This window comes from Otolemur garnettii, unplaced genomic scaffold (assembly GCF_000181295.1).
Source record: "Otolemur garnettii isolate 467f Iridium unplaced genomic scaffold, OtoGar3 scaffold00171, whole genome shotgun sequence".
In the NCBI taxonomy this organism is placed as follows: Eukaryota; Metazoa; Chordata; class Mammalia; order Primates; family Galagidae; genus Otolemur; species Otolemur garnettii.
The window spans coordinates 1,991,199-1,999,925 of NW_003852566.1; the positions used below are offsets into that span (position 1 = coordinate 1,991,199).

The 8,727-nt window shown below is 45.2% G+C and overlaps 1 protein-coding gene and 2 non-coding genes across 3 annotated transcripts; all 3 read right to left on the reverse strand.

Annotated features, from left to right (window-relative positions):
• Positions 1-911: 911 nt before the first annotated feature.
• Positions 912-982, reverse strand: LOC111728585. Its single transcript, XR_002775837.1, has one exon. It is a non-coding gene; the product is annotated as a small nucleolar RNA U2-30 (small nucleolar RNA).
• A 181-nt stretch (positions 983-1,163) lies between these two features.
• Positions 1,164-1,245, reverse strand: LOC111728586. Its single transcript, XR_002775838.1, has one exon. It is a non-coding gene; the product is annotated as a small nucleolar RNA U2-19 (small nucleolar RNA).
• A 2,875-nt stretch (positions 1,246-4,120) lies between these two features.
• CYTL1 (cytokine like 1) lies at positions 4,121-8,404 on the reverse strand. Its single transcript, XM_003800211.2, has 4 exons — positions 8,213-8,404; positions 6,314-6,358; positions 6,006-6,134; positions 4,121-4,204 (listed from the first exon to the last, which is right to left on the reverse strand). Exons 1-4 carry the CDS (start codon positions 8,402-8,404, stop codon positions 4,121-4,123), a joined length of 450 nt encoding a protein of 149 aa, XP_003800259.2.
• Positions 8,405-8,727: the final 323 nt, after the last annotated feature.

The following is an 8,727-nucleotide window of genomic DNA, read 5'->3' on the forward strand; positions in this document are numbered from 1 at the left end:
GAATAAGTGGTAGTCAGTTGGTGCAAGGTCTGGTGAATACACATGGAGTTCAGTGGAGACAGAGAGTTTTCTGGGTCCAGCTTCTGTAGTTTGAACAGTGTCATTTTTGTGACAATGTTGTTTTGCAAGAGGACTGGGCTGTCTCTATTGACTAATCTGGATGCTTAAAACATCATCATGTCATCCAACTAGTTGCAGTAGACATTCACTGTAATTGACTGATCATGTTTTACGGAACTGTAGTGAATAATGTCAATACCAGTGCCAGACTGCCAGACTCCATTATACCATTAGCTTTTTTTTTTTTTTTTTTAATGAGTATATGGTTTTGGGGCTGTGTCTAGGTACCTCATCATTATCTTCATTGTGCAGAAAGCTTGTGATTATCAAAAAGGATTCATTTTTCTTTTTCTTTTTTTTATTAAATCATAGCTATGTATATTAATGCAGTCATGGGGTACAGTGTGCTGGTTTTATATACCATTAGAAATATTTTCACCAAACTGGTTAACATACCCTTCACGGCATTTTATTAGTTATTGCGTTAAGACATTTGTATTCTACATTTAGAAAGATTCACGTGTACCCTTGTAAGATGAACCATAGGTGTGGTCTCCATTTTTCATCCCATGTAACAATATGGTGCAGAAATGACAAATGTTATGACCACTAAGAAAGACAAGCTTTGAGATGATTTCCTTCGTGACACTCATTTAATTCATTGTGAACCCATCTATCCAGCTTCTTTACCTTGCCAATTTGTTTCAAACAGACCAATATTGTTGCCATAGTAGTGTCAAACCTTGGGGCCAATTCGTGTGTAAGTTGAGATGGATTAACTCCCATGACAGCTTTCATCTCATTATTATCCACCTTGATCCTAGGTAGCCCTATTGCTCATTTTCTTTTTTTGAGCTCAGGTCAAGTGTAGAAACCTTCATAGTTATAAAGATCAGTAGTAGAAACCTTTTCATCATTGCTCAGATATGACTAGCATTTCCTACATGCACACACATACACACAAAAACACAAATATACACACACCCAGTCTCATTCATTAATCAGCAAAACACTCAGTTATCCACTGTCATTTTTACGAACACACACAGCTCTGACCACCCCCCAGACAAAAGCCCTTATTGCTTTATGTTTATAGTTTTGCTTCTCAGAACTGTAGAGATCATGCATCAGGTAGACTGGAACGTCTTCTGATGTTCAGATTTGGCTATTTTCATCCCATTGCTCATGTTCAAGATGAAAATTACCACAAAGAACCTCTCAAGCCATTGATGTACCGTGTGCACATCAGCCACATCCTTCCCGATCTCTTCATTGATATTTCAGGCCGTCTGCACTGCATCGGTTCCACGATGGAACTTGTTCAAGGACGACACGAATATTTTACTTATCCATGGTTTAACAAAAATTATTCTAAAAGATTTTGAAAGTCAAAATGTGCATTTGAAAGAATACCATCACAATGAAAATAAACAAGAAGTATCAAAGTGAAATGTCAGAGATATCAACTATAAACCTAGTATGTTAGGAAATCGGACATTTCCGATACTTATACTTAATAGCCTAATAAATCAGGGTTAACTCATCCTGCAATGTCATTGTGAAGGTCAGTGGGCGAGCGTATGCCACCAGGCCTCCATATTTACTAACTGCCAGGATGTAGTAGATGGCTGTGGTGGTAAAAGAAAGACTGTGGCATAATCTTCCTTTGAGAAGGGGTTCTTTCTTTTTTTAAAATTGTAGATTAAAATGAGGGTACGGGGATGATTAGGTTATGTTGTTTGCTGGGTAAAGTTCACGTTGCAGTTGAGTCCTCCACCCAGGGAGTGTGCTGTACACCCTCACGTTGTGCCCATTAGGTAAGAGCACAGCAATCCCCCTCCCCCCACTTGAATTTAATTGTGTTTTTCTCTCCTTTGGCCATATTGTTGTTTATTTATTGCTTTCATTCCATTCTTGTGGCACTTTACTAAGGAGAATGTTCTCCAACTCTATCCAGGGTAATACAAAAGTCTGAATCATATTCCATGGTATACGTATACCACAGTTTATTAATCCAGTCATGGGTTGATTCTACATCTTGGCCACTGTGAATTGAGCTGTGATATACATTCTAGTGCAAATGTGTTGTGTTCTTCTGGATAGATACCTAGTAATGGGAATGTGGAGTCAAATGGATGGTGAGAAGGGTTTATTTCTTTAAAAAGTGATTGTTGTGGACTTAATTGTGTCTCTGAAAAAGACATGTTGAGTCTTCACCCTTTGTACTTGTGAATATGATCTTATTTGGTGATAGGATTTTTGCGCATATTAGTTACCAAATCAGGCCGACATCTGTGAGGTTGGAGGGGCCCAATCTTGTACTTAGTGTCCTTATGAGAAGAGAGAATTTTCGACACAGAGACACAGATGCATGGAAAACACTACATGTTGATGGAGGCAGAACAATATCTGTGAATTTAGTGATATGTCTAAAAGCTAAGGAAAGCCAAGGATTGCTGCCAACCAGCAAAAGCCAGAAAGAAGGCTCGGTGCCTGTGGCTCAAGCGGCTAAGGCGCCAGCCACATACACCTAAGGTGGCGGGTTCGAATCCAACCCAGGCCGCCAAACAACAATGACGGCTGCAACCAAAAAATAGCCTGGCGTTGTGGCAGGCACCTGTGGTCCCAGCTACTTAGGAGGCTGAGGCAGGAGACTCGCTTGAGCCCAGGAGTTGGAGGTTGCTGTGAGCAGTGAAGCCATGGCACTCTACCCAGGGGCTCAGCTTGAGGCTCTGTCTCAAAAAAAAAAAAAAGCCAGAAAGAAATAAAGAAGAATCCTGCCCTAACCCCTCAGAGGGAGCATGGCCCCACTGACACCAGCCTCCAGCACCATGAGACAATATATTCCTCTTCTTTCAAGCTACCCAGTTTGTGGGACCTTGTTAGGGTGGTCCTAGGAAACTAAAACAGTGATTGTGTGGCCCTGTGCTTCTAAACAGAAAATAAAAACTCAATAAATCATTTGAGTGCATGATCTGAGAAGTTGGGGGCATCTAAGATTAAGGGGGAAAAACCTGCTCTATATATACGGAAAGGAAGAAAAGAAACAAAAAGACCCCAACAGAACATATAGAGTGCAGCAAAATCAACATTTGAGATATTTTTCCATCATGTAGTTACTTAACTGAAATTTTATTGGGCTTTGGAGTCACACAGGTTTAGGCTTCCACACTCATCCCTGGAGGCCTCAGGCAAGTCACATAAATTATGTGACCTCAGCCTCCTGCGCGCCCATCTTCAGGTTTGACTCTGAACCGATACTTGTGATAAGTGCAGGGCGCTGCCATGTCTGTGGATATGATGCCATCAATTCCCAACATCTATTCCCCAAAAGCACAATCCGTCCCCATCAAAATCAGAGCACCTCCCAACACTTGAAGAGCAGATATTCACGCAGGTGGATAAAGCAGACTGAGAGACACCTGAGTTTGACAGAAAGGAGAAAGATGCGTCATGCTCAGAGCAGAAGCAATCCAGGGAGTGTGGAGATGATCCCCTGGCATCCACCTTGGACAGACACAGCAGGACATGTGCTTCCCACCATGAAGATATTCTGTATTTGATTTTATCACCTTTCAAAGAAAGAGCGGTTCCTGTCGGCAAATTATGTCCTAAAAGCAGTAACGTTTTTTAAATGAAAGACAGGAAAGTTTGCCTTGGGAGAAGGTATAAAAGAAGCTTAGTAAAGGGCAAGCAGGTTCCTGTCAAGAAAGAAAAATGTACCATTACTCGATTAAACTAGTCATAGAAACACACTATTTTGTTTGTTCTCAACCTAGTTGTTTATAAAAGAGAAGCTGGTTAGCCCTTTTCTTTTTAGTGACTAAACTGACACATTTGTTTATCTAACCACCCTGGCAGGACATAACTCAAGGGAGTGAGAAGCAGGCTTCTGACTCTAGCTCCAAGGAAGGTCCTGGGTAGAAGCTCCAGCCTGTGACCCTGGGTAGACACAAGGTAGTGTCAAGAGCTACAGCAACACAGAAGGGTGGGGGGGCGTGGCTTCAGCTCTGTCTGGGCTGATGCCACTGCGGTTCTCCCGGCTCGGGTCTGGGCAGCTTTAGCGCTGACGATCTGGCAGGATCGTGGTCACTGGGATCGGGTATTCCAAGGCACTGCAGTCATCTGACAGGAATACCAAATCCTGGAAAAGATGTGCAATGTCCGGGGAAGTTCCTGAAGGTTGCTATGGCTCACAGACACAACTAGAGGAGGCCTGTTAGGCTCAAAGGCCATTTCTTGTCCCCTTTGTGTGAAAACCTCCCATCTCTCTCTCTCCCAAGAAGAGTGAGTCACTTTCTTCACGTTCCCATAGGGTCTCTTGCTTTATAATTAGTATTGTTTACTGGGTCCATGCATACACCAGTCGACCAGATGGACACACACATGGATGGGCAAGAAAGTCAGGGAATGAATGAATCTTAATTGCTGAGCAACAACTCCAGCCAGGCTTTGGGAATGCCGTGAGGAGCTGCGGGTCCTGCCTTCAGGCACCTCAGAGTCCATACCAGAGTCTACACTGCCAATGATCCGTGATAATGTGATCAACTTCCCATCTCTCCTCCACAGACTGGGGGGAGGGAGCAGAGATGGGTCATGGGGAAGAAATGCACAGCTAATCCTTAAAGTTGCTCAGGGACTTATTCTGGGCCAGGTAGGGTGCTAGGGATTCTAATTACCCCTGTTAGGTTTCTTGGATCAAGGAAGGCAGTACAGTGCCGGGCACAAGGCATCGCTGTGATCGTTATCACTGCCGTACAGTCTCACAAGATGGCTACTATTACGTCCCCTGTTTAGGAGTGAGAAAATGTGAGAGCTATAAAAGGGCACTGATAGGGTTTGAGTGTGTCCCCCAAAACTTAATCCCTCTGTCTTCATGGTATAGTAATGTGGGATCTGCCGTAATGAATGGTTTAATGAATTAATGAGGCCCCTGCTCCTATGACAGGATTAGTGTCACTATCCCTGGAGTAGGATCATTATTTCAGGGGTGGCTTTTTTTTTTTTTTTTTTTTTTTTGAGACAGAGCCTCAAGCTGTCCCCCTGGGTAGAGTGCTATGGCATTACAGCTCACAGCAACCTCCAACTCCTGGGCTCAAGCGAGTCTCCTGCCTCCGCCTCCCAAGTAGCTGGGACCACAGGCGCCCGCCACAACGCCAGGCTATTTTTTGGTTGCAGCCGTCATTGTTGTTTGGCGGGTCCAGGCTGGGGATTCGAACCCACCACCTTAGGTGTACGTGGCTGGCGCCTTAGCCAGTTGAGCTATAGGCGCCGAGCCCAGGGGTGGCTTTGATAGAAAAACAAGCAATCTCTGGCTCTCCTACCCCTCCCCATGTGATTGCCTCCACCAAGCCCCTTGGCCAGATGCCAGCACCATGCTTAGACTTCCCAGTCTCCAGAACTGTGAATTAAATTAACCTCTTTTTTAAACTAAATTACCCAGTCTATGGTATTGTGTTACAATAGCAGAAAACAGACTAAGACAGCCTTCCCATCCGAGAGGCAGGGAGACAACACAAGGCTCAGGCTCAGTGCTGTGTGAGCTGAAGTCTGCACCCTCTGGCCACATTAACTCTACTTCCCTCATCTCAACTGGTGCTGATTTTCTGTCTTTCCCCCTTCTCCTTCTAGAAGCATCCTGTCACAGAGCATAACCCCCACCCCCAGAAATCTCTTCTGACCTGCCCCTCTGGCTCCAGGGGGGTCTGTCTGTGTGGCTGGGTGTGGCCTTGGGGCAGGGCTCCAGCATCAGTGAACAGCCCCTGGAAGCGTGGGGCCTTGTCCCCAACCAACTATGTGACAAGGTGACTGTGGCTGGGAAGGGCTTTGTGAACTGGCAGTTCCTCCTCAACATTCCTGCTCCTTTTTCTCCTTCCCCTCTCTGAAAAGCTCAGAAGATCTCGGCTGACAGCAAGTAGAAAGGAATTCTCAGTGGCCTCACTTACTCTCCTGCAGTACACGTTCGTGATGGTGTACAGCTTCCGCACTTTCTCCTTCAGAGCATCAGCCTGGGCCATTTTCCAGCACTGGGGTGAGGCCACAAAATCCCGCAGCTTGGCCAGCACACAGTAGTTCTGGGAGTGGGCAATAGGAGGGAGCTTGTGGGAAAGTCAGTAGCCAGGGGATAGGAGCTAGGCTTCACCAGCTTTCTCCCACCCCCATGCCCTGCAACCAGCAGCAGAGGTTCAGAGTGGAGTTCCCTCCACCCCGCTCCCCGGGCCCCCAGGAGCCCCAGCAGGCAGAGCCCTCTTACGTGGATGTCCAGATACAGCCTGGGAAGGTGTCTCACACATGGCTCCTGTGGAAAGGGATACAGGCTGCCGGGTCGCCTACAGGACATGCCTGGGTACTGCAGGCTCCCTGCCAGCCCTCTCAATAGCCAGACCAGCCCAGCCCAGATCCCTAAGGTCTTTCTTTCTTTTTTTTTTTTCCTATTAAATCATAGCTGTGTACATTAATGCAATCATGGGGTACAATGTGCTGGGTTTACGTACACTCTGAAATGCTTTCTTCAAACTGGTCAACGTAGCCTTCATGGCCTTTTCTTAGTTATTGTGTTAAGACTAGTAAATTTCACATGTACACTTGTTAGATGCACCTTCGGGTATATATCCAGAGATCTGAGGTCTTCCTTAAGCCACAGCATGCACAGTACCTTCTTCTACCCTGTCACAATCTGCCAAAAATTGGCAACTGCTATTACAAAATTCAACTTTTAAAGCTCAATCTTTATGTTACTTACTATGAGTTAGGGGACTGTTTTATACACATACACAACCATATATTCTTCCATATATGCATCCACATTAAGTTCTACAATTGTAATATATAAATAGTATAGTAATATAAAAGCATATGTAGTATATATGCACATATGTAAAACAGTTCTATAACTAGTTATATAATGGTTCTATAAGTATACAGTTAGTGTTATATATAATTATATATAAATAAGTATATAGCATGTGTAATTATATATATATTAGTTATTAGCAGTTCCAAAGCTACAATATAGATAAAGAAATACCCCGTATACAATGTAGCGATATAAAAGTGCATGTATATGCATACTTTTATGCATGTACATGTGACAAATTGGGGTATAATTATGACCTACGTATGACAAAATATTAAAAAAGAATGTTGTTTAATGATATCATTAAAAGCTGCAATACTGCTTGTTTTGTTTGATTCAAATTTTGTTTACACACATAGGTATTTGAACACCTATGAGTAGACAGAAAGCTGAAATTCTATCTTCCAGAATGTTATAGCAACAGTTACCTCTAGGTGGTAGAATTACAAGCAATACATATTTTCTTCTTTGTCCTCTGCACCTTCTCCAACCATTCTACAAAGTAATTACTACTATAATTAGGAAAAAGAACCCATGTGGAACCCACTTAACTTTTAAGAAGAACATATAAAGAGGGTGTTAGGATATTGTCAACCCTAACATTTGAGAAACGTTATGTTTTGTCAAGCAGCTGCAAGAGGTTAAGACACACTTTTAAAGTTTTTAGCGATCTGGAATGCATTTTGTTCTCCAGAGGAGCAGCCAGAGCCCCTCTACAGCCCCCGCTCTGAGGCCCCAAGTCTTCCTTCTGCAGACATCGCTCACCGGAGCAGCAGCGTCTGCTTTGCACTGTTCCAGTGCTCAGGCCTCCACTCTTCCAGGCCACCCCATGGGGAGGAGCACTATTGTCAACTCAGTTTATAGGCAAAAACTGAGACCCAGAGCCTGGGGAATATGTCTCCCCCAGAGGGTGAGGAGGAGGAGGCCAGTTCTGGCAGCCACCCTCTTAGAAAGTACTCCAATCACCGGGCTAGCAAAGGGAGTGATGAGGCCGGACAGGATTCTTTGGCTCTTTAATTCTGAAGTTACAGACTCTAGGAAAAGCTGGGTTTGGGTTTTTTTTGTGGTTTTTTTCCCCTTTTTTTACATTTTACGATAGCAGATCATCTGATACAAGGAAATAGTATTTGCTAGAAACTTACAAAAATTGTGATGTCTTTGATCATAATACCCTTGAGATTAACGTGTACTAGAAAAGAAAAAGAGCCTTTTTCTTCTTCTTTTCCGGTTCTCAAGGCAAGTTTTTGAAAACTGGGTCCCCTTTGCACCTCCTGTCTGGGTGCGTGGGGCACTCACCTGGAGCTCTGCAGCGAGCAGTCTCTGGAAGTCATTGGTGACCTCCCGGCTCAGGGACAGCATCCGGGAGTAGCAGGTGGGGGGCGCGGGCCACGCAGGGGGCACAGCCAGCAGCAGCAGCAGCAGTGGCAGCATCACGGTTCTCACCGGCGTCCAGGCCATCCTCATGGTGCCTGCGCGCCGCCCCACCATGGCGCTCCTTTAAGCAGAAGCTGGGGGTGGTCCCCGGCAGCTCCACGCCCCCTTTTCCTGTAGGGAGCCCCCCCCCGCACAGGGCGAGGGTGGGAGAGAGGATGACAGCGGCTGAGCAGGAGCATTTGATCCCTTTCCACCCGTGTGGACAGGAGGGGCCGCCACGGGGAGGGGGTAGCCTGGCAGGAAGCCGGCTCAGCCTCCCAGACACTTTCAGCCAGACGTTGCTTTCTCTGCGGGGACTTTTCCTGAAATGGAGAGATGCTGAGGACACGAGGAAGACAGGCCCCTGGAAGGAATGAGGGCTGTTTGTATACCTGGCT

Excerpts from the sequence above, each read along its gene's own strand:
- CYTL1 (XM_003800211.2), bottom strand. The coding sequence starts at position 8,404 with ATGGTGGGGCGGCGCGCAGGCACCATGAGGATGGCCTGGACGCCGGTG. Across the intron at positions 6,135-6,313 it reads GGCTGTATCTGGACATCCAC|AACTACTGTGTGCTGGCCAA; the intron begins GTAAGAGGGCTC and ends GCCCACTCCCAG. Across the intron at positions 4,205-6,005 it reads CGAACGTGTACTGCAGGAGA|GATTTGGTATTCCTGTCAGA; the intron begins GTAAGTGAGGCC and ends CATCTTTTCCAG.